Source organism: Physella acuta, unplaced genomic scaffold (assembly GCF_028476545.2).
Source record: "Physella acuta isolate Inbredline_101_S28 unplaced genomic scaffold, ASM2847654v3 ptg001970l, whole genome shotgun sequence".
Classification (NCBI taxonomy): Eukaryota; Metazoa; Mollusca; class Gastropoda; family Physidae; genus Physella; species Physella acuta.
This window is the reverse complement of record NW_026733475.1, coordinates 26,693-52,294: the sequence shown is the minus strand read 5'-3', so window position 1 is coordinate 52,294 and position 25,602 is coordinate 26,693. Positions and strand designations below refer to the sequence as shown.

The window sequence follows — 25,602 nt, the reverse complement described above, 5'->3', positions numbered from 1 at the left end:
CTGAGCATCGTGTAGGAATTTATATTTATAGGATGATATTTACAAAAAATTAAAAATTAAAAATTGTTATGGATAACATAAGGAAATTGCGCTTAAATTGTCACTAGACTTTTTATTAACTTGTTTAACCATCGATGTCTTTCTAAAATATCTATTAAGCTCAGTCAAGAATGAGAATAATAGTATTTTGAGCAATTTCTATTAGGTCTACAACTTACATAAACGCTCTTTAAAAATGCTGAGTAACGGTTAAAGTTCATTTTCTAGCGTTATGTAAAAAGTTGTTTTTATGTGTCGTCATGCTGTCTGACTCCTCGCCACTCCCTCTCATAACAGAAGTCCGACCCTTAACTATAGACTTAATAAAATAGGATTTTACAAATAGATTTTAATCCTACGTAGAATTGTGTTTAGGATGTTAGGCTATGCATGTTGAAGTTTAAATAACGTACGTAGACTCCACCTCCAATTTGTCAAAATTATAGACTAGCCTAACCTAGCAGACGACAAACAGCGATTACATCATGCTGGGAACAGGAGAACTTGGCCTAAAACTTAAATTTATCTTGTCACATCGTAGATCTAATTATTTGATTATTATTAGAATTTTAATAGGCCTACATTGTTTGACTAGTACAGAAAGTTTCATCAATCATAGGTATAACTATTTATGTTCATAGTTTAACAACTATAATATAATATAAAGTAGATCTAGATCTAGATCTAGTCTAATACAAAATTTGAAAATACATTGTTATAAATTGTACAAGTAGATCTAGATCTAGATTTAGATTCTAGATCTAGATTTAATACTAATAGATTTTAGATCAAGAAAGTCTTAAATCTAAAATCTCACTAAATGGCTAAATCCATGGTCAAAAGTAAAAAGTAATCTATCATTCGAAATTGCCCCCCACACCCCAGGGGTTCACGTTGACCTAGAAATGCCGTGTAGCGTGTGAGAGGTCCATAGGTCTTTTCGTTCAGTCGCGGCCGTTATCGTTACGGTTACACGACGCACTTATGTAAGAGAAAGTAACCTGGCTATTATTTTCAACTTTACGACAAAATGGAACGAAAATCAAACGGAAAATCAGCGCCGGGATCTAGATCTAGATCTACACGTGATAGAGTATGTTTATGTTGATTTGTGTATCTTTTGTATAATGAATAATGGGCCTGGTACTGGTGGTTTTATTTAAATTCATTTTAGTCTTAAAACTATTTTAAACTATTTTTAAATAATTTTATGTAGTCTACCTTGTTTTGTTACATAATCATAAACATTTGTTTGGTACGGCATAAATAACTAGATCTAGATCTATAACTAGATCTAGAATAATCTAGAGTCTAGATCTAGACAAATATTATAAAACTGATTCTAGATTCTAGATCTAGATCTAAATCCTAGATCTAGAATCTAGATCTAGAAATCTAGATCTAAATCTAGATCTAGATCTAGATTTCTAGATCTAGATCCACTTACAATACTTTAACTTTTACTTACATGACTGACTTAAGTGACTTAATTAATCATTTAGCCTACTTATTAAAGTTATTAAAATAATTAGTAGGACTACTTATTACTAGATCTACTAACTTAATGACTAGGTTCTAGGCTAGATCTAGAATCTAAATTATAGCAGATCTTGATCTTGGGGGGGGGGGGGGGGGGCGGCTGACACTGTAAAAAGTATAGGCCTATATTTTCTATATAAATTATATAAATTTCATTTCGGTGGGGGTGGGGGCGGTAGAATTTTTTTCTGGGGGGGGGGGGGGGGGGGGAGAGATGCCTGGAAGAAACTCTGGTCCTTTGTAACAAAATGCAATAAATACAGATCTAGTCTACCTTCTTTTAATCCAGATCAGTTATTTTAGAGAAAAACAAGGGTTTGTGTAGAGTGTAGGCAGTATATTTATGTCAATTAATTAAGGACGTGTGTTAAATCTTTTTTTTTTCATGATTAGTTAGTATAGTGGATTCGTCAACAACAATTCCTAATTCCTTTTTTAAACTACTGAGCATTTTTATTTCATTTCATCAAACTATATATTTTTAAAATAACAGCTAGAATTTGTAAACATAACTTTTTAAAATAAAAGTGTCATCACTTTTTAAGAACCCTCCCCTCTCATCAACAACAAAGTCCGAAACCCCTCGCCTTTGTGGTGTGATGTTGTCACGAATGACCCTTTAGACCTCAACAGACTTATTTTTTTTCTACAGAAGATGACAGTGAAGCTCTGCCTGTCAGTGTTGGGTGCTGTCCTTGGCTCTCTTCAGTTTGGGTACAACACAGGCGTCATCAACTCACCTGAAATGGTAAGTAGCAGTTTAATTTTAAAAGGATTAGTTTAATAAACCATCACAGTATTGATGTTGGCGCAGTGAAATATTCAAAAGTTATTTTATTTATATTTGATATTTTTTTAAAAATGTAGGCATAGGTGGTGTAATAATATTTTAAGTGTTTAGTTAAATTTGTAAATATTTGAAATTTTGTTCGGCATGAGTTATAATCTAATATTCATTTTATATTGATTCCATGTAATATAAAAAAAAAGTTTATAAATTTATTAAAAGGTGTAAACATGTACTTCTGTTGTTCCTAAATAGAGCATTAAAAATTTTATGAACGAGACTGAGTTAAGACGGACGGGAGAGCCAATGTCCCAGACGAAAATGACAAATTTGTTTGCCCTCATCGTTGCCATCTTTGCCGCAGGTGGATGTCTGGGTGGACTTTTGGCAGGATGGTGGGCAGACACTTTTGGAAGGTACCTGTGCTTTATCTTAGTTATAGTGTAAACACTTCTAGAACTTCTATGTTAATTGTTTTCTTGTATCTCGTTTGAATTTTGTTGTAAATACTTCTAGAGCTTTTTTGTGCTTGTGTTTTCTTTATCAGATCTCAATTTAGTTGTAAGTACTTCTAGAACTTCTGTGTTTTTGAGTTTTCTTCAATCATTTCTAAATTATGTTGTAAATACTTTTAGAACTTGTTTTTGAGTTTCCTTTTTTTAACCTGGATTCTAATGTAAATACTTCTAGAACTTCTATTTTTTTACCAGGGTAGTATGGAAGTTATTTGTTCCCTTGTACACCTGTTACAACATTATCCTTGTATGCATATTGCAACACAAATCCTATTATGCTTATTACATCGTTAAACCTTTAAATACTATATTGAACATTGGAAAGTTAATCCTAATACTAATAGCAACACTAGACAAAAAAAAATTTCACTGTATTGATTTGCCAGCATTTGTAGAAATACCTTAAATACCTATCTTTGTAACTAAAAAAAATTTTTCTTACAACTACAATACTAAGTGTTGTGTGGTTTAACTATTTAGTGAAACAGAAATTTAATTTGATGAAATCTTATGTTTCAGAAAAAAAGGCATGCTGTTGAACACCATGACGGGAGTGTGTGCGGCAGCGCTGATGTATTTCAGCTACTTAGCCGAGGCTTACGAAATGATCATAGTTGGTAGATTTGTTGTTGGAATCAACTGTGGTAAGTCCTCACACGTATTAGTTGATGATGTGTTCGGGTCATATGGTGGTTTTGGTATTGGTAGATATGTTCAGGTCATATGGTGGTTTTGGTATTAGTAGATAATATGTTCAGGTCATATGGTGGTTTTGGTATTAGTAGATAATATGTTCAGGTCATATGGTGGTTTTGGTATTAGTAGATAATATGTTCAGGTCATATGGTGGTTTTGGTATTAGTAGATAATATGTTCAGGTCATATGGTGGTTTTGGTATTAGTAGATAATATGTTCAGGTCATATGGTGGTTTTGGTATTAGTAGATAATATGATTTTGGCGATGTTTTTTTTTTTTGTAAGTTAATTATCTGTTAGTAAATTTTATTGAGTATTCATAGTCAGTTATTTTTATATGTGTAAATGTAATTAAAATTATTGTATTTTAGTTTATACTCACTCATGTCAGCAAGTGTTAGTGTATGTGTCTGTTTATTGTTTGTATGTCAGTTTGCAAAGTAAACAGTCTAAGTCACTAGGTTCTAAAAGATGAAGGAAAATGTATACAGTTTTCAGTATGACTTGATTATTTAAATAATTGTGATAATATCGATTGTGACAAAAATCAAACATATATAATATCAAATATCAACATATAAACTAAACTTATAATGTAACAATTTTTATTAAAATATTTGAACTCCCCCTCTAGGCCTGTACACAGGACTAACCCCCATGTACCTGAGGTCTCCCTTCATTAACTTTATATTTACACCCCCTCTAGGCCTATATACAGGACTAACCCCCATGTACCTGTCGGAGATATCCACACCTAACATCAGGGGAGCCCTGGGTGTCCTGCATCAGCTGGGTGTCACAGTTGGGATACTCTTGTCACAGATACTGGGCTTTCCGGAACTTCTCGGCAACATGGAGTACTGGAACCTGCTCTTAGGTAATACCTAGTCACAAGTTTGTTAACTTAATCACGGAGTACTAGAACCTACTCTTAGGTAATACCTAGTCACTAGTTTGTTAACTTAATCATAGAGTACTGGAACCTACTCTTAGGTAATACCTAGTCACTAGTTTGTTAACTTAATCATAGAGTACTGGAACCTACTCTTAGGTAATACCTAGTCATTAGTTTGTTAACTTAATCATAGAGTACTGGAACCTACTCTTAGGTAATACTTGGTCACTAGTTTGTTAACTTAATCACAGAGAACCTGCTCTTAGGTAATACCTAGTCACTAGTTTGTTAACTAATAAACTAAATCACAAAGTATTGGAACCTGCACTTAGGTAATACCTAGTCACTAGTTTGTTAACTTAATCACAGAGAACCTGCTCTTAGGTAATACCTAGTCACTAGTTTGTTAACTTAATCATAGAGTACTGGAACCTGCTCTTAGGTAATACCTAGTCACTAGTTTGTTAACTTAATCATAGAGTACTGGAACCTGCTCTTAGGTAATACCTGGTCACTAGTTTGTTAACTTAATCATAGAGTACTGGAACCTGCTCTTAGGTAATACCTAGTCACTAGTTTGTTAACTTAATCATAGAGTGCTGGAACCTACTCTTAGGTAATACTTGGTCACTTAAGTCACTAGTTTGTTAACTTAATCACAGCATACTGGAACCTGCTCTTAGGTAATACCTGACCACTTAAATTACCTGTTCTTCAACACAATACTTTTAACTGAAACAGTAAATTTGTTGGAAGGACTGTTAGTTAAAACAGTTAGTGATTTTTTTTACCACTATGATGTGTGAATCTGTTATTTCAGTTATTATCTTAAAAATCTATTTTTCCTAATATTTTTTTTGGGCTATTAACAAAACTAAGTATGTTGACAACTGTGTTGATTTTGAAAAGAATTAAGATATTTTTAAAAAAAAATAAAGTGACAAAACAATTTACATTGTATACCTTTTTTGTTTAAAGCATTTTATGGTTTTTGCCGAGACCCACACCCCTACACCATGTGATATTTCCATAGTCCACCACCACTTAAATATAATTTTGAGGACCCCCTCTCCCCCCACACACGCACACACTTAAGAAGTAATAGAGAAAAAGGCTATTCTTATATTGTGCTCTATAATGTGGTTTTGTTGAAACAACAGAGTTACTATGGCAACCACACTTGAGCTTTCTCTTGGTCACACAAAGGGCTTATCATGTTCCAAGGACAACTCTGACTGTACCAGTTACTCCCCTTTTTTTATTTACATTGGAAACCTCCAAATGTCAAGAGTTTTGCATGGATTAAACCTGACCTTTTGAACTTTGGTCCACCTTCAGAAGCTGATTGTCATGAAGTCTAGCAAACCACTGTGGGGTTTTGAGTTACCAATTAGTGTCTTGTGGGGGGAGGGGGGATTGGTACAAAGTCTTAAGCAGGTGTTTTCTCATTAAACTTGTTTGATTTGCATTTTAAAGAATTTAACCACGATCTGTCCATTATCTGGAACTCTAAATCTTTCTTTAAAATATTCCTTTTTTTCTGCTTTAGAGTTCACCATTGATATATTATCAGTAAATTTATTGCCGTCTGCTTTATTTCAAGCTTTCATTGAATGATAGTCATGGCACTTGATAGGTCAAAGATAAGGCTTGTATTTAGGGGCTTAGATCCCAATTGTAGACTAAAGTTTTAGCCTTAACTTCAAAGATATGAAAATATAAAAAAGAAATAGCTCTTTTTTTTTAAGCTGAAGTTTAGGTTTTTATTCAACACTAGATTTCCTTAAATTAAAAATGTATAAATGGCATGTTGAATCATGATTTGTTTTTAAAAAAAAAGATATTCTCCTAGCAACTAACATCACAAGCTATGTTCCCTCTAAGTTGCGCGGCCGCACAGTAATTTTCAACTGCAGCGCAGACATTTTGTAAAATACATACATCATTTTATAAGACTTTTAAGAAGACCGCCCACACAAAATACACATTGCACACAAACTTTTTCCCCTTAGAGGGAACATTGATCACAAGTAGGGTTTTTTAATTTTATCCTATGAAATGTGTAAACACTGAAACATTGGTATGGTTCTGAGTGCTGACTAGTGTCCATGACACTGTTACATTAAAGCTACACATAGTTCTACAGCCATCTTCTTATCTATCTAAAACTAAAAAAAAAATGTTATTCGTGGGTGGCTTGTTTGTTTATAACACTCAACATATTACAAATACCTTGCTGTAAATTGAACAACTGTCACAAAGTAATAGACAAAAAAGCGTCAGAAGTATATTTGATACCAAGCGTAAAGGTTTATTATTTAAATGAAAATGAACATAACTATAAGTAAGTGATAAGTAGAATATTTGTTGTAAAACTTGATATAAAAATGTTATCACGTAGTGTAGCTTAGGTAATCTTTTTTTTTTTAAATTTTAATTAAAGTACAACAAGTATTATTAAAGCACATACTACACAACACGTCTGTTGTAGTCTGGTATTACACATGTATGAACAATTGTTACCTACAATTCTTTTATTTTACACAGTGTGTTTAAAAATGTTGAACTGCTTGATTTGTGTAACCTGAGTAGTATGTGGGGGGGGGGGGGGCTATGTGAGATTACAGCCTGTTGTCTTTATGTCATACAGTCTGGTGTGTGTGTGTGGTTTATATTAGTCTGTAGTCTTTACGTCATACAGTTTGGCGTGTGGGCGCAAGTGTGTGTGAGTTTTATGGGATTACAATCTGTTGTCTTTACGTCATACAGTCCTGGTGTGTGTGTATGTGTGCAAATAAGTATGGGCTATGTGAAATCACAGCCTGCTATCCTTATGCGGTACATTAAGTTTATAGTTGTATAAACACAAATGACCCACTTCTAACCGTATTGATTAGTTTTGTTATATCTGTTTACTGTGGCGAACTTAATTGATTGGTGATTTAGTAACATGATCCTATCTAATATTTAAAGAAACCACTTTTCGTTTTAAAGAATTTTTCATTCTTATTTGTCGTGATAAGCTTAAATAAATTTAGCTCAATATCTTTTTCTGGCCCGTTTTTTCTTACTAGAGAAAATTTATGAGTTGTCTTTTTATTTGTACTTGGTGTGTCTCAATTTTTCCTGGCTGTCTGTAGTGTGTACAAAAGAGCAAGTTTGGTGTACATGGGTGGAGAATATATTGTACTCTCAAACTGTGACATGGCTAACTGTATTTTCTGTGTGACACTGACAGAACTGTCACTTTATCTTGGTCTGGTGACGTCAGATATTTACTGCTTCTTGCTTGGGACAGTGGGTTGTCTAGGGATTACATGTACATCATGATGTGGGAAGTGGGGATGTGTGGTATCATGTTCATCATGATGTTTAAACTGGAGGTGTGTGATAACTTGTCGATGATGATGTTGCAGGGGAGGTGTGTGATACCATGTTCATGATTATGTGTATGGGAAAGTGGTGGTAACAGGAACATCATATGTAAGGGAAGGTGTGTGATAACACAACACAAACACAACAACCCCCTTCTCTAATCCTTTTGAACTAGGCAAGGAATCGTAAACAAGAACAAGAAAATTAGAATAGATAAACACAAATATCAATGATTTCTATTTATTTATACACAATAACACTAACCCACCACCACATGAAAACAGAAAAATATACAACTATCTACAACAACTAAAGTCCTTAGTCCGACTACTCTACTTTGTCCCTAACGGTCTATCCTATGTTAATTCTTTTTTCCTAGGTCTGACTGCATTACCATGTGTATTGCAGCTAATAATTTAATTCAATGTGAATTCTTTTTTTCCTAGGTCTGACTGTGTTACCATGTGTATTGCAGCTAATAATTTAATTCAATGTGAATTCTTTTTTTCCTAGGTCTGACTGTGTTACCATGTGTATTGCAGCTGGCTGTTCTACCATTTTGTCCAGAGAGTCCCAGGTTTCTGTTGATAGCAAAAAGTCAGGAAGAAGAGGCTAAAGAAGGTAACTGGTAATCTGTGACTTGCTTCAAGCTCTGCATTAGCCTGTCATCTCTCCTGAGACATAGGCTACCAACAAGAACTTTCCACTCAGTCTGTTCTCTCCAGTTGTGTCATGTCCCCCCCCCCCCCATGTGTATCCAATCTTCTTGATGTCATCTTCCAGGTCACATCTCCAGGTTTTCCATGGTTGGCCTAGTTTTTTTTTAAATAGTTTTTTTTGCCCTGTGGATTCCAATTGAGACCTGGAAGCTCTGTATACCTTTTGAAATTAGCGTTTGTCTTTGCTAGTTTCTTCTTATAATTATCTCTTGTAGAATGTTGACTCACCATGTCCACAACTCACAGTAGAATTAACTATGACAATTCAGGGACCCAGTTATTGAATTGTTTTTTCGTTGTTTATAAGACATTAAGTGCTGACCAGTGAATCTGTGTTTCTCGTCCTTGTGGTAATGTGGATCTAGTTTTACTGTAGGCTCAATTCTGAATGACGTCTCTTGAGTCCACCCAGCTCTGATTGGTACCTGACTTGCATTAGGGAAATGTAAACACAGCTGGGCATAGTGCTGACCACTCTATTCCTTTATATCACTGAAACAGGTGAACTCTACTTCATCTTCCCATATGGATCATTAGGTATGGAAGTGGAACTTTATTTAAACAGTCTCTAAAAAATGAGAAATAACTGCCAAATTTCAGTTTGGAAATTCTACTAGTTAAATATTCAATGCTTTTACCAACTGTTTGTGTTATCATTGCCAGCACTTGAAGCCCTACATGGAAATGGTCAGGTCTTGGATGAGATAGATGAGATGAAGAAGGAGGCCAGTGCACAGAGTCAGGAGGAAAAGGTATTTCTATTTTTTCATTTCTCTTTCATTCTGATTTGTATCATATTGAAGGGGGTTTCCATTTTCACCTCTTTCATTCTGATTTGTATAATATTGAAGGGGGTTTCCTCAAACACAAGTATTACGTGTCAACATGTTATGTGCCATATGGCTCAACTTCGACCTGATTTTCTTTCTGGATTTGCTTCTGTAGTCTTTGTATACACAAAAACAAAGCAGCAGTTGTTAAATTTTAACAGAACTGTGTGAATGCGACAAAAGGGTTTATCCTAGGAACACAATTTGTTTACAGAATTTAGAATTAATAACAATTTGCAACTGAAAATGAATTAAATAAATTTACAATATGGGGCCACATAAGAATTTGTCATAGGAACATAAAGACAATTTTTTTTTTCTTCTATGTGTAATATTTTGTAATATCTACTCAAACACATGAACTTATTTTTAAATACTTCAATATATTAGTGGTGTCTCCTATGAAGGGATGTTACTCTTAATTTTGTCAACTATTTAGGCACACACACAAATGTAGAATCAGTAGGGGAGATCACTCTAAATTATTAGATAATTCACTGTTATTACTTTAAAAGCATTTTACATTCAGAACAGCTATTACATGTTGTTTGAAGTGGCAAAAATACACACAAGTACATGAGTACACTGCACACACCCATAACACAAGAGATAATTATACCACTCCATGAGTACACTGCCCACATTGAATTTTTTCACCAGGTGACCATCATCAGTTTACTGACCAGACCAGCCTTCCGTGTGCCAGTGGTCATCAGCATCGTCATGCAGTTGTCACAGCAGCTGTGTGGTATCAATGGGGTAAGTTTGACATTAATGAATGGGGTAAGTTTGACATTAATGAATGGGGTAAGTTTGACATTAATGAATGGGGTAAGTGACATTAATGAATGGGGTAAGTGTGACATTAATGAATGGGGTAAGTGTGACATTAATGAATGGGGTAAGTGTGACATTAATGAATGGGGTAAGTGTGACATTAATGAATGGGGTAAGTGTGACATTAATGAATGGGGTAAGTGTGACATTAATCAATGGGGTAAGTGTGACATTAATCAATGGGGTAAGTGTGACATTAATTAATGGGGTAAGTGTGACATTGATCAATGGGGTAAGTGTGACATTAATCAATGGGGTAAGTGTGACATTAATGAATGGGGTAAGTGTGACATTAATCAATGGGGTAAGTGTGACATTGATCAATGGGGTAAGTGTGACATTGATCAATGGGGTAAGTGTGACATTAATCAATGGGGTAAGTGTGACATTAATCAATGGGGTAGGTGTGACATTAATCAATGGGGTAAGTGTGACATTAATGAATGGGGTAAGTGTGACATTAATGAATGGGGTAAGGTTGACATTAACCAATGGGGTAAGCTTGATATTAATGAATGGGGTAAGCTTGACATTAATTAATGGGGTAAGTTTAACATAAGTTAATGCTGGACAAAATAGATGAAGTGTAGTTTGCTGTTGTCTTGTTCAAGTTATTATTTTCCTAATTTATTTCATTATAAAAATTAGTTAAGCACTCAATGGCATTTAATTTTCTTGACTTCAAACGTTATGGTGTCTCATACAAATGATTATATGTACAATTAAAAATGTAATTCCTACTTTATCTTCTCTGTTATACCCAGCGTAATGAGCATATATAGTGCTTGTAGAAGAGTTTTATAAACACTAAAGCTTTCATTGTTTTAAATCTGACCATTATTGTTGTAGTATTTACAAAATCAAACACACTAAAGTACATATTGGAGAAATGACCAAATTATGTAAAATATGAAAATAAAAATTGGTCTTTTGAACAGACATAATACAATGACAACAGTACAGCAGTTGGACATCTAATTCATGGGCAGTACATTTTAATACACTGTAGTGGTGCAGAAACTCTACTATATTTTCATTGATTAAAAGTATTCTACAAATATGCAGAAAGGTCCCATACAATACTTTAATTTATTACAAGATTTTATACACATTAATAAAAAGTTCATAAAGTATTTATGTTGGTTAAAAGTATTGTGTATGTCTTCTAAAGAAACCCATAGGGTATTTTCCTCGCTTTATGCTGAGCTACATGTCTTTTTTCACAGATCTTCTACTACTCAGCCAGCTTGTTTAAAGATGCAGGCCTAGCCCCAGACACAGCCACCCATGCCACAAGTGGTGTTGGCGTGGTCATGGTTGTCATGACAATCATAACAATCCCTCTGATGGACCGGGCAGGGAGGAGAACTCTGCATCTGATTGGGTTGTCTGGCATGCTGTTCTTCAGTGTCTTGATCACTGTAACCTTAGCCCTAAGGGTAAGCTACTCTTTTTTTTTTTTTTTAAACATTCTGTTGTTTGTTTTTTTAATTGGGAATAAATGGGGTTTTATGAACTTTTAAAAACAGTTTTTTTTTTAATTACTTTTTTTTTTGAAAGAAAAATCCTAGAGATCTGTGATTTTAAACCAGCTACAAAACCCAAACTTTACCTGTCATCAGCCTCTATTGTTGGCTTTGTTGTATTTATTGTTTAGTGACTTAGAAGAAGCTTTTTTAAATTAAACTAATTATTATTAACAGTCACCAATCAAATTATTTTGGTATACCATTTTCTTAATATCCGTGTTTTTTTTTTTTTTTTAAATATTTTATTTAAAATTCAAAGGTCATAATTTTAAAGTATTAAAAGAATCTATAAATTTGTAGAAATGTCTGTAATTTTCCTCCCCAGGGCTCTGTGAGCTGGTTTAATGCTGGCAGTATTGTCGTCTCACTGCTCTATGTTGTTTCCTCCCCAGGGCTCTGTCAGCTGGTTTAATGCTGGCAGTATTGTCGTCTCACTGCTCTATGTTGTTTCCTCCCCAGGGCTCTGTGAGTTGGTTTAATGCTGGCAGTATTGTCGTCTCACTGCTCTATGTTGTTTCCTCCCCAGGGCTCTGTGAGCTGGTTTAATGCTGGCAGTATTGTCGTCTCACTGCTCTATGTTGTTGTTTCCTCCCCAGGGCTCTGTGAGTTGGTTTAATGCTGGCAGTATTGTCGTCTCACTGCTCTATGTTGTTTCCTCCCCAGGGCTCTGTGAGTTGGTTTAATGCTGGCAGTATTGTCGTCTCACTGCTCTATGTTGTTTCCTCCCCAGGGCTCTGTGAGCTGGTTTAATGCTGGCAGTATTGTCGTCTCACTGCTCTATGTTGTTTCCTCCCCAGGGCTCTGTGAGTTGGTTTAATGCTGGCAGTATTGTCGTCTCACTGCTCTATGTTGTTTCCTCCCCAGGGCTCTGTGAGCTGGTTTAATGCTGGCAGTATTGTCGTCTCACTGCTCTATGTTGTTTCCTCCCCAGGGCTCTGTGAGCTGGTTTAATGCTGGCAGTATTGTCGTCTCACTGCTCTATGTTGTTGTTTCCTCCCCAGGGCTCTGTGAGTTGGTTTAATGCTGGCAGTATTGTCGTCTCACTGCTCTATGTTGTTTCCTCCCCAGGGCTCTGTGAGCTGGTTTAATGCTGGCAGTATTGTCGTCTCACTGCTCTATGTTGTTTCCTCCCCAGGGCTCTGTGAGTTGGTTTAATGCTGGCAGTATTGTCGTCTCACTGCTCTATGTTGTTTCCTCCCCAGGGCTCTGTGAGCTGGTTTAATGCTGGCAGTATTGTCGTCTCACTGCTCTATGTTGTTTCCTCCCCAGGGCTCTGTGAGTTGGTTTAATGCTGGCAGTATTGTCGTCTCACTGCTCTATGTTATTTTCTTCCCAGGGCTCTGTGAGCTGGTTTAATGCTGGCAGTATTGTCGTCTCACTGCTCTATGTTGTTTCCTCCCCAGGGCTCTGTGAGTTGTTTTAATGCTGGCAGTATTGTCGTCTCACTGCTCTATGTTGTTTCCTCCCCAGGGCTCTGTGAGCTGGTTTAATGCTGGCAGTATTGTCGTCTCACTGCTCTATGTTGTTTCCTCCCCAGGGCTCTGTGAGTTGGTTTAATGCTGGCAGTATTGTCGTCTCACTGCTCTATGTTGTGTCCTCCCCAGGGCTCTGTGAGCTGGTTTAATGCTGGCAGTATTGTCGTCTCACTGCTCTATGTTGTTTCCTCCCCAGGGCTCTGTGAGCTGGTTTAATGCTGGCAGTATTGTCGTCTCACTGCTCTATGTTGTTTCCTCCCCAGGGCTCTGTGAGCTGGTTTAATGCTGGCAGTATTGTCGTCTCACTGCTCTATGTTGTTTCCTCCCCAGGGCTCTGTGAGCTGGTTTAATGCTGGCAGTATTGTCGTCTCACTGCTCTATGTTATTTTCTTCCCAGGGCTCTGTGAGCTGGTTTAATGCTGGCAGTATTGTCGTCTCACTGCTCTATGTTGTTTCCTCCCCAGGGCTCTGTGAGTTGTTTTAATGCTGGCAGTATTGTCGTCTCACTGCTCTATGTTGTTTCCTCCCCAGGGCTCTGTGAGCTGGTTTAATGCTGGCAGTATTGTCGTCTCACTGCTCTATGTTGTTTCCTCCCCAGGGCTCTGTGAGTTGGTTTAATGCTGGCAGTATTGTCGTCTCACTGCTCTATGTTGTGTCCTCCCCAGGGCTCTGTGAGCTGGTTTAATGCTGGCAGTATTGTCGTCTCACTGCTCTATGTTGTTTCCTCCCCAGGGCTCTGTGAGCTGGTTTAATGCTGGCAGTATTGTCGTCTCACTGCTCTATGTTGTTTCCTCCCCAGGGCTCTGTGAGCTGGTTTAATGCTGGCAGTATTGTCGTCTCACTGCTCTATGTTATTTTCTTCCCAGGGCTCTGTGAGCTGGTTTAATGCTGGCAGTATTGTCGTCTCACTGCTCTATGTTGTTTCCTCCCCAAGGCTCTGTGAGTTGGTTTAATGCTGGCAGTATTGTCGTCTCACTGCTCTATGTTGTTTCCTCCCCAGGGCTCTGTGAGCTGGTTTAATGCTGGCAGTATTGTCGTCTCACTGCTCTATGTTGTTTCCTCCCCAGGGCTCTGTGAGCTGGTTTAATGCTGGCAGTATTGTCGTCTCACTGCTCTATGTTGTTTTCTTTGCTGTTGGACCAGGTCAGATCTACATTTTATCTTTCAATCCAATTTTATTTTATAGTTATTATATATATAGTTTAAAGGCTTGAATTTGAAGCAATAATTATTGAATGTGTTCCATGTTGGATTACTTCAAAGTTATTTTTTAATCAAATTGGTTTTTTTTTTAAATACACTTCTATTTAGTTAAATTGTTTGTTATAACTTCAAGTACTCAGCATTTTGCTGAGCATGCACATTTTCTATTTTTATACTCAATTATTGTCATTTAACCTTGTGTCTGCTTGTACAAAAGAGGCCCTTAATATAACAAATGGATGTGTTATTGTCATTTACTAATATCTGTTAAACTGATAAGTTGTTAACTGATGACTTGTTGACTGATGCACAGGTTCAATACCGTGGCTGATTGTGTCTGAGTTGTTCAGTCAAGGTCCTAGATCTGCCGCCATGTCTGTATCTGTGCTAGTCAACTGGATCTCAAACTTCTTGGTGGGGTACACCTTTCCTTTCATGCAGGTAAGTCATTGGTTTGGTTGGGTACACCTTTCCTTTCATGCAGGTAAGTCATTGGTTTGGTTGGGTACACCTTTCCTTTCATGCAGGTAAGTCATTGGTCAGCTGTACTTCATGTTAGCAAAGAACTCTTAAGGTAGTTTTCATCAAACCAACATAGAGGAATAGAAACTCCATTTGTTACATTGAATCAATGTGGCCAGTCTAATGTCTGGGCCACCATGTTTTACTAGCTTAACATTAAATCAAAATCTTTTCCCATTTGTGCCCAACTCACATTGGACAGGTGAAGTAGAGTTCATTTGTTTCTATGACCTCGGCATATGAAGGTTTAGTGTTGTCAGCACTATACCCAGCCATCTTTTCCCTAACATGACAGGTACCCACCAGAGCTTTGTGGACTGAGGGACGTTCTAGTGATTTGAACTTGAGACTTTTGGTTTAGCAGTCTAGCGCTCTACAACTAGGCTACTCTGTCCCATTTTACTGTATCCCTATCAAATCATTATCGTCATTCCCTGTTCGTGCCCTAGACATATGGGGCATTTGTTTCAATGGCCTCAGCAAAGAAAGGATAGTGTGGTCAGCACTTCTAGTACTGATGAGAAAAGTACCAGCCTGATTTAAGATGACTTTAAGAGATGAATGAGATGAAGTGTAACATCAGGTTGTAAGATTTGTTCTGTTATCCCCCAGGGTGCCCTGGGTAACTACACCTTTCTGCCATTCACGGGCCTGCTGGTGCTGTTCTGGTTGTTTACATTCTTCTACGTACCGGAGACCAAGAACAAGACCATCAAAGAGATCACGGCCCAGTGGGAGAAGAAAGGGGAGGACACCGAGGTGACCTCACTGGTCGTACATAAAGCCTGAGCTGACCAACACAACTCCACACCTCTGGCCATCACAACTCCACACCTCTGGCCATCACAACTCCACACCTCTGGCCATCACAACTCCACACCTCTGGCCATCACAACTCCACACCTCTGGCCATCACAACTCCACACCTCTGGCCATCACAACTCCACACCTCTGGCCATCACAACTCCACACCTCTGGCCATCACAACTCCACACCTCTGGTCTATGTTGTTTCCTCCCCAGGGCTCATTCACTCACATTTTAAACTAGTTTCTTTAAAGATTTTTTAAAAACTAAAGTTTAATTTCATTTTGAGGATTTTAAAAATGTTTTTGAATCAGAAGCTTTAAGTTGGATAGATTTTTTTCAAGATTTTTAAAATTTAGATCCCATCTTAAATGGCTGCCCCAGAACATGTCAACAGTATATTGCATTGCTTGTTGTATATTTATTACTGTTTTTAATTATTACTCAGGTTTTGAGTAATATTTATTTTTTTATTTAAATTTTTATTTTACAAAAAATATTCTTATAAATATTGTTCAAAATCATTTACATTAATTAATCTCATTTTAAGAACATGCCCATTAAATCTATTTGTAATGAGATAATTATTGTTTTACTGTAATTAACCAGTATGTAATTTATAAAACTTCATTAAGACAATCCTGTACAAATGTGTTGACCCTATTAAAACATTTGATCATTGCCTATATCAATTTATCAAATATATTTTTGTTAAATGTATATTTTTGCTGAATATACACAGAAATGTTATACATTTTCAAATGAAAACCTTACACATGTTGATTGTTATCTTATCTGTTTTTGTAATTAAAACAAATGCTGATGTATTTAAATTGGTAGTTCAGATATTGAAGAGCAATTCAACATCGTTGTATCTTTCATGCATTTATAACCATGTTTACCATGAAATGATTTTACATGTCAAGATGCTAAACAAGTTGAAACTAGTTCACCGCGACTTCGTTATCAATTTACTGACAATTAGTTATTTATACTGAATATTGGCTGTGCTGTACTTGAAATAAGAAATACAAAGACAACCCGCATTTAAAATTTTGTAAAGGGACATAACAAAATGTTCTCTACAATAGGCACAATACTGCTTCTTTTTTTGTATAAAAGAAATTGGAAAGTGGAAGGTGGCTAATTTTTTTTTTATAAAATAGTAACTTTTAAATATCTTAACCTTTGGTTAAGGATTAACTATGTAGGTTGAGCTGATCACCAGAGCTCAGTTTTAAGAAATACCAAGCTTTTAGATCTTCTCCAAATACTTGTAACTGATTTAGTTCAAATTAATCCCATGACACTTAAATTATTAACTTTATAAAGTAACATTTAAAACCTGCATAGGCTAGATGAAGTTAGAGTTGTGGAATTCATCTGTTTTCTTGTAGTGTTCCACTGTTTTGCTAACACAGCTGAGTGGACTCAGGAGAATGTTAGGGACTTAAGTTCCTGATTTCAACACTTTTGGGGTGACCAGCCAAATGTTCTACCACTCAACCATATAGCTGCTTACTAATCTACACCAAACTTTTTAAAACAACGCTAACTAATCTACACCAAACTTTTTAAAACAACACTAACACTAACTGATCTACGCCAAATTTTTAAAGCAACACGAACGCTAATGGATCTACACCAAACCATTTGTAACAACACTAACCCTAACTGAGCTAAACAAAAATGTTTTCATCATGCTTAAAAATGACAAACAATAAATAAAAATGGTCTACAGGTCTAATGTTGTGCACTATTTAAATCCACTTTACCTGATCTGCGATATAAACCAAAAATTACTTCATTCCTGTAGTTCTCAATGTATTTAACCAGATTATAAATGACATGTATGTTTTCTACAAATGTATGCTATCAACATTGACATTTATTTATTGAGCAACATAAACTGGTTTTTTTACAATCAAAATCTATTTATAATGCTGGCTGCTGTTTTTACTGATAGAAATCAGGAAATTGATCTGTGTGTGAAAAAGCTTTTGGTATCCACTGTGGTCATTTGTCCTTCTGTCCTGTAGAACTATCCAATGGGCAATTAGTTATCCAGACATTATCCGGCCATTACAATTGCAATCCATGAAAAAGTCTAGTGGATATAATGTCTTCTTGTTGTTTTTTTAGTGTATTTAGCTGTTACTTTTCATCTCAATATGTCTGTGGTTGTAATTGTGTATGTTACTGTCAATCTAAATATGATGTATTTAAATGTGCTACTGTTCATCCATATTACAAGTATGTGTTACTATTTATCCATATGTAAATATGTATGTTACTACACATCTGTATGTATCTGCATATTGTTCTATGATCACACCATATGACTGCAATAATTTTTTTTAAAATTGTATGTGGTATGTGTTATAACAATAGGGTAATCTTTTGTTAAGATGATTCTTTTCTAAGTGGTTATGGGTACAACCTTTTTATTCCTCCATTTTTTTCTTGTTAAGTTTCAGCCTCTGAGCCTGAAATTGTTTTTTGGTGATTGAAGTCAGGTTTTTGTTTCATGTCAAGGGACTTAATGCAGCTCCATTGAATACTTTTCATATAAGTTAATTTTTCCTAGCATTTTTAAAAATAAGTTTTTTAACCCACTGATCTGTCATAAGTTGCTGGATGAGATATATTAAAATGGTGATGTTTTATAGATGTTTATAGCTTAATGATGTGTTCATAAACATTTTTAGAATATTTTCTTTATTGGAATAAAAAACATTCTGACAATTTTTAAAATCTGAAATCCATATCAGTTTAAAAAAAAATGAATTATACTTATACAGTTTATTCTCTCTTGTTAAAAAATAGACATTGTTTTTTTTTTATTCTACTGTACTTGATGAAAGATTGTCCAAATATTTTTTTATTTTGGGAAGATGAAGTCTGATCTCAGTGTTGACCATTGGTAGCAGCCATTCTATTGTTTGCGCTAGAGTAGTGTAATTGAACATTTTAAAATGTAGGAAATGCATGCTAATTGGGAATCTGAAATATATTAGAAATACATTGTGTAGTTTGAAACTATTTGTACATGAGTAATCTTCTATTGACTAATAATGCTACTTAAAGTTATTTAGGAGTTAATTTGTCAGAAAAGACTTTTTTTTAATTGTTTAATGGTATTTAAAATATTTTCTAATTATAGCTATAAAATTTGAAGAATTTTTTGTTTAATTAACTGACACTATATATATATATATATAACTCACACACACACACACATATATATATATATATATATATATATATATATATATATATATATATATATATATATATATATATATATATATATATATATATATATATATATATATATATATATATATATATAAAATCGACTAGTCTGACTTTCAATCTGAAAATATATGTGAAAAAAATATCTGAAAATCAGTTGGTTAAAAAACTTCACAGTAAATTTGTCAAACATTCAACATCTTGCAAAGTGTTTGACAAAATAACTGGCTACATGCTTGCTTTTCAGGAAGTTCTAGAAACATTTTGACCAAAAATTGTACAATGTTTATATTTACACTGTGGCACTGTTTTATTGCCACACATTTAGTGAATAAAAACTTATTTACACGAAGATTTGTTTTTTTTTGTTGAATTATGTCCACTTGTGTTGTAGATTATCTCTAGAGCAGTATTTTTTCTTTTGAATATGAGAAATTGTTTTTTTTTTTTTTTTTTTTTGAGAAAATGTTTTGTAATTTAAATAGTTTGTTTTAAAACGAATGGAACCTTTGAATTACATAACCTCTAGTAATAAGCATTTTTATTTGCAACTAAATATGGTAATCAAGAAACAAAAATATTTCAATTTTTATTTAGACATCAACTTTCTTCTTTAATTAACTCTTTTAAAATTGATGTTTTATTTTAACACTCCCATATAAAAAGAAATAACCAAGTTCCTTTGATTTTCAATTTTTAGAATATTTGTCTAGACTGGTTTTCTTGTGTTCCACCTTTTTTGTTGTTATCTCCCTTACGACCTTTTTCTAACTTATAAGAAATAATTTGACATAAATACAGTTTTCTCCCTTTGATCTTATATTTCTAATCGTATCGTTAGAACCATTACAAGAAGTCGCTACTACAAGTACTGCAGGGCTTTTGTATCAGACACTTGTATAAATACTGTATGTCTTTAATATTATTGTATTAGTACACAGCTCCCTTACAACACCCGATGTAGACAAGGCTGACACGACTTTCTGACCGTCAAACTTTTCTGACGTATTTTTTCCGTGAATGCTTTATGGACAGTGTATAGGTTACATGTCTATAATTGTAGTGCATGTGGATTCGCCTGTAGGTTCCTCATGTAGTTCAATCTAGGGTCATTAATTCGTGTACTCTTTTCATTCATTAGTGAGGGGAGGGGATGCTAAATGGACAAGAATAGGGTCATCGCCCTCGACAATCAGAAATGGGACCTAATTTGAGTACAGTTTAATAAAAAAAATTTCCCATAAAGATAATTTGCCCCCCCCCCCCCCATATTTTCGGCCCCAGTCCAATAAGCTTCGGTAATTGTCTTTAATTTACCGCCATTCCAAGAAAAAAAAACAAATACAAAAAAACGAAACAATGATAAAAAGCAAGCAAAGATATTTTGCATCTCACTACTACGTCAAGCGTTTTATTTTGTGGAAGCACAATCAACATTTCAGCTTTTTTAAGGGAAAGAAAAAATATTGAAACACAATTTGAAAAAAAAATTGTATTGAAACATATTTATATGACAAATATTGTTGCACAAATGATAGGAACAATAAGAAATAAAAATGGACAAGTAATAATAATAATAATAAATGACATTATCACTAATAGTGTGTAAAACAAATTGTACAAATAAAAATCGAATATTAACATATGACTATGAACAAAAAAAATGTTTAGTTATCTAAAAATAACATTGAACTTGAATGAATAAAAACAATATCAGTTTGAGTTGAAACTCTCGAGTTATTTTAAACAAACCAGGAAAATACAAGTGGACTCTTGACAAAAGAAATTGTTTTAGTACTTCTGTAAACTGAAAAATATTGAGAGCTCAAAACTGGCAACATATGTTGGATTAAAATTTAAAGAAAAAAAAATTCAACTGATCTATAATTTTGTGTTTAATACTTAAAGACAATAAAAATCGACTGTCACCATTCAAACATAAAGAAAAAGAATTTGTATACAGACACAATTTGTTGAGAAATGACATTTAGATCTATTTTGAATTATTTGCTTAAAACAATTTAAAACACAAATATGGTTTTATTTATTTTTTAACTGTCAGCTACTGCTAGACAACAAGTGAGATTCTTAATTTTAAAACAAAAATGTTTTTTATGAAAATAACGTAAAAATGATGAATTATCAGCTTGAGGAAGGTCAGAAAGTGTTTTGTGAAAATAACAATCTGGCTTGAACTCACCTAACATTTGGACACTTGGGTTTTTTGTTTGGTTTTAAATATAAATTTTATTTTTTGTTATCTTAATTATTAAATAACATAACAGCTGGGAGTCAAAACGATCCGAAACTGAACATTTTGAAATAATGGATTGGATGGTTGAGTGACACAAAAAGATGGAAAAACAGCTTCTGAAATATTATGAATCTTAGGATTCTTAGATCTATTGGGGATTTTAAAATTTTTAGTCGGAGTTCTTGATCTAGAATCTAGATCTAATATTTTCTGCATACGTCATTCTACATGGTTTTTCAAGCATTTTTTTTAACAATGGTAATTATTAATTAATTATCTTTAAAAAAAATTTTTAGATTTAGGCCTATTTTTAAATTAAGAGCCTAGTGTTTGCCTTCCTAAAAAAAATGACAGGGATACAGATAGGAAAAAAAATGTATTTAAGGTGTAAAAGTATCAAGAGAAGGAGTTGTACACACATAAAAAAACAGCACCAGTATGTTCATTTCACACATAGTTATAAAAACTGTTTCCTTTCTTGTAGGATGTTTAGTTTTAAAGAGAAAATATAACAGCGTGATCAGAAATAAAATTTGATATAAGTAGTTTTGCTCATTTAACTAGAAACCCCGATGACATCAAACTATAGTTTAGCTTCTGATGAAATCAAACAGACAGGCTAGTGATAGCTGAATAGTTAAAAATCATACCGATCGAGTAATGATAGTCAGGGCTTTCTGCCGAAATAAAAAAGACTAGTCAGGAGTATGTGCTGAATTCATACATAGTGTGGTGCACAATGAGAGACAGACTTGACTTCAGACAGACTTTCCCTTCTACAACCATCACAAAGAGGAAAACATGGGTGAACATCTGCTTTACATCTGGTTCTGATGCTGTAACCACACTTAACCAGAACCGGTTAAGCTGCTGGTTCAGGTTAACAAAACACAATTATGGCTTAATTAATAATATACAGGTTAATTGTTCCCCTTTAATTGTAAAAACTAATCAACTTCTTACTTTTGACATTTATTTACATTGAATTTAACAAATACTGATTTTTAAATATTTTTCCAAATTTAAATCATGAATTACTTGTTTGAGAAAAAAAAAACACATCAAAATTTTGTGTAGCATCTAAATATGAAGACACTGGACTGAACAAGTTTACTATAAATAAAAAAAAAATCACTTTAAAAAACACATAGTGATATATATTATGTTGACAATACGCAATGGGTGAAATATTCAGCAATCACACACATACCACTGGTGTGGGCCAGTGAAATGCTATTGTACATCAGAATCAGGAGACACGGCTATGTACACAAGTCTTTGGTATGCTACACAATTAGTTTATACAACACATTATCATCAGTTTTTTAGTTTTAGTTTTTTTTTAATGATTATTTTAAATATATATGTATATGAACACATAAAATAAACATTCTAATCAAAGTTAATGTCACATGAACAAAAAATTAACATTTTGAACAAATGTATAAATTTGTTCATAGTGATATCAAAATTAAAAAAAAAATGATATTGAAATTTAAAACAGGTGAAATCGCTTTGGAGACAACACGTCCACATATATTCTAGCATTGCCCTAGTGGGAAAACAATGTCGCTAATATCAGGTGAATTTTACAAACATTCATAATCATAATAGCAAGGAATAAATAGATAGCAAACACATTGATTCAAAGAATAAAAAAATGATAAAATAAAAGTCAATGTAAAAAAATACTTGTGCTAGGTTTAGATGTAGGCCTAGTCCTAAATTTTTTTAAGGCCAAATATTTTTTTTCATAATTGTTTTTTTTTAATTTCTACTAAACCAACCTAGTTGGTTGGTTAAAGTATTCTGAGGACTATTAATAGATAAAGTATTAGGTCAGAGTTCAAGAATAGGAGCACCGGGGTCATGCATCTCCAGGCATGATGCTGCTGTTGTTGGTTGTGATGGTCTTGTGGTTGCATGTAATGGTTGTGTTTGTAATGGTATTGAAATGTAAATAGTGCTGATTTAATTCCTAGAGGTGATTTTTGTAGTCCCTAGCTGTTATGATGTTGTGGTGGTGGTTGTAAAATATAAATGATGCTGCTGAAGTTCCTAGAGATGATGTTTGTGGTAATGTTGTAGTTCCTAGTGGTGATGTTGTTTGTAGTGATGGTGTCGTAGTTCCTAGTGGTGATGATGTTTGTGGTAATGTTGTAGTTCCTAATGGTGATGCTGTTTGTGGTGATGTTGTTGTAGTTCCTAGTGGTGATGATGTTTGTGGTGATGTTGTTGTAGTTCCTAGTGGTGATGCTGTTTGTGAGAGTTTTGAGCTGACCATGAGGGAAATATTTTAAACAAAGTTCAGTTTATCCAACACTGTGTTGGCAATGTCGAGTCAGCACCGGCTTCTTAACTATTCAACGAGTTAATTTGTATTAGGAATGGAAAAGTTCACAACATTCAATTATTTGAAATAGAATTGAAACAAAAGAATGTAAAAAATAATTTTTCTGACCTGAAATTGTAATTATAAATCTGCTTGGATCAGTGTCTCTAATTCTTCCTGTTCCTCAACATTTATTATAACCACCAGATACTAGAGTATGAAACATGTACGTCTAATCATGGTGTGGGATTCATTTAATTGATAATGTCATCTGTTTTCCCTCGGCTGTTATTGGAGCCATATGAAGAAAGGGGGATAAGCTAAAATGTTACTGTGCAAAGAGATATTTTGAAACTAATTGCCCCAATAAAAACAAAGATCTCTTTACTTTAGTGAGATAAAAAAATCAATTTTCACCATGAGTTATCTGACTTTGATCCAAGCAAAAGATAATTAAATTCAGATGTGAAATAAGTCTTCAATTACTAGCAAAAATATATTGGTCAAGTTTCTTTTTTTTTTAAAATTATATAAATGAGAATTTTTACAGTCCTTACATTAAACTCTTATGTTTTAATGAGGAATTGAATGTCAAAAAATATATGACAAGACAATTATTTATAATTAAAGTTAGATAATACATAAAAAGCAAATTAATTCATTGACAGATGACGTTGGAAAAAAATTGAAATAAATTACCTAAGGAAATCTCTGATGGGACCAGCAGGGCTGAATTTTTGAAACGGTATTTTAGAGTTGACCAGGTGTATTGCATGTGTAATTATGGGACTTGATCGTGTATTTTTTTTCTATTTCATTAGATTATTTTTTCCTTTGAATTTTATCTAACAGTATTTGCAAACTTTCCCTTAGTATTTTATTCTTTAATGTTTTTCTTTAAAAAAAAAAGAATTCCCATTATTTATAATTATGATACCTGTATATCTTGTACAGAAAAAGTATTAAATTTCAGACAATTGAAATTGCTCTTCATCTCTACAAACTGAAAAAAAAAAAAAACTAAATTTGTTTTGAGAAAAAGGAAACCATGTAGACTTTTTACAGTAACCATTTGAGCATTCTATTAGGGTTTTTTTTTTTTTTTTTTAATGCAAGTATATTAAAGAATAAGAATATTCTAGAAAACTGTTGTTTTATTTTTAAATGAAATAGTGTTTTACTATTTGGGTGAAATTTTGTTTCTTGGGGCTAATCATTGTCAGTTCATCTAGGCAGCCATCCTTTATACTGCATTTGTTGGTGTGTTGATCTATTGGGTATTGGACTTCAATACATTGGACATCATTTTTGTGCTACATCATTTTTATAGGGTAAAAAAAAAATAATGTTTAAAAAAAAGTTGTGTACCAAAATGCTGTGTCTTATTGCAAGGTTATAGAGAGAAAAATTATAACTTACACTTAAAAGTAATAATTTGTTGAAAGATTATGAATAAATCTTAAATAATTGATGTATAAACAAACATGAACAATACTTGTTGGATTAAATTTAGAAAGTGTACATTAAAAAATATGCAGATCTGAAAAAATCTGTCCAAGTACAATTGTTTATCTGTAACCAGTTTATCTAACCAGTATAAAAATGTTAGGCCTTTTAGTCAGTAATTTAGGCTACACTAATTACCAGAAAACTACATTGACTGGGCAAAAATCCAGTAACAAAATAAAGCAAAAACACAACTCACCAATAACAAATTGACATGGTTACTTTTAGGTAAACAAAAAGGTAAAAATTAATCTCAGTTTTCAACAAAAATACCTTGATGAAATAATAGTTTAAAAAATAACAATAACCATTAATAATACCATGATTTATACAGTATTATTAACTTTTCACAATAGCACTACTATTACACACCAATTGGAGATGCAGTTTTTTCATTATATTTATTTTATATATATATATTTATAATATATATATAGATGTATATATTAATAAGGACAACAACAAACTTCAGATCTCAAATGAATAA

General features: G+C 33.8%; 1 protein-coding gene across 2 annotated transcripts; it reads left to right on the top strand.

Annotated features, from left to right (window-relative positions):
* The first annotated feature begins 966 nt into the window (after positions 1-966).
* Positions 967-18,921, top strand: LOC131931447 (solute carrier family 2, facilitated glucose transporter member 3). 2 transcript variants are annotated; one of them, XM_059288242.1, is made up of 12 exons: positions 967-1,132; positions 2,231-2,326; positions 2,621-2,781; positions 3,400-3,524; positions 4,284-4,454; positions 8,361-8,468; positions 9,230-9,318; positions 10,057-10,155; positions 11,460-11,672; positions 14,305-14,380; positions 14,754-14,881; positions 15,575-18,921. In XM_059288242.1, exons 1-12 carry the CDS (start codon positions 1,070-1,072, stop codon positions 15,749-15,751), a joined length of 1,506 nt encoding a protein of 501 aa, XP_059144225.1. In that variant the 5' UTR covers positions 967-1,069; the 3' UTR covers positions 15,752-18,921. The 2 variants fall into 2 exon arrangements, with proteins under 2 accessions (XP_059144225.1, XP_059144226.1); XM_059288243.1 differs by having other exon boundaries at positions 1,114-1,132; positions 2,730-2,781.
* The last annotated feature ends 6,681 nt before the right edge of the window (positions 18,922-25,602 follow it).

Excerpts from the sequence above, each read along its gene's own strand:
- LOC131931447 (XM_059288242.1), top strand. The coding sequence starts at position 1,070 with ATGGAACGAAAATCAAACGGAAAATCAGCGCCGGGATCTAGATCTAGA. Across the intron at positions 4,455-8,360 it reads GTACTGGAACCTGCTCTTAG|GTCTGACTGTGTTACCATGT; the intron begins GTAATACCTAGT and ends TTTTTTTCCTAG. Across the intron at positions 8,469-9,229 it reads GGAAGAAGAGGCTAAAGAAG|CACTTGAAGCCCTACATGGA; the intron begins GTAACTGGTAAT and ends TATCATTGCCAG.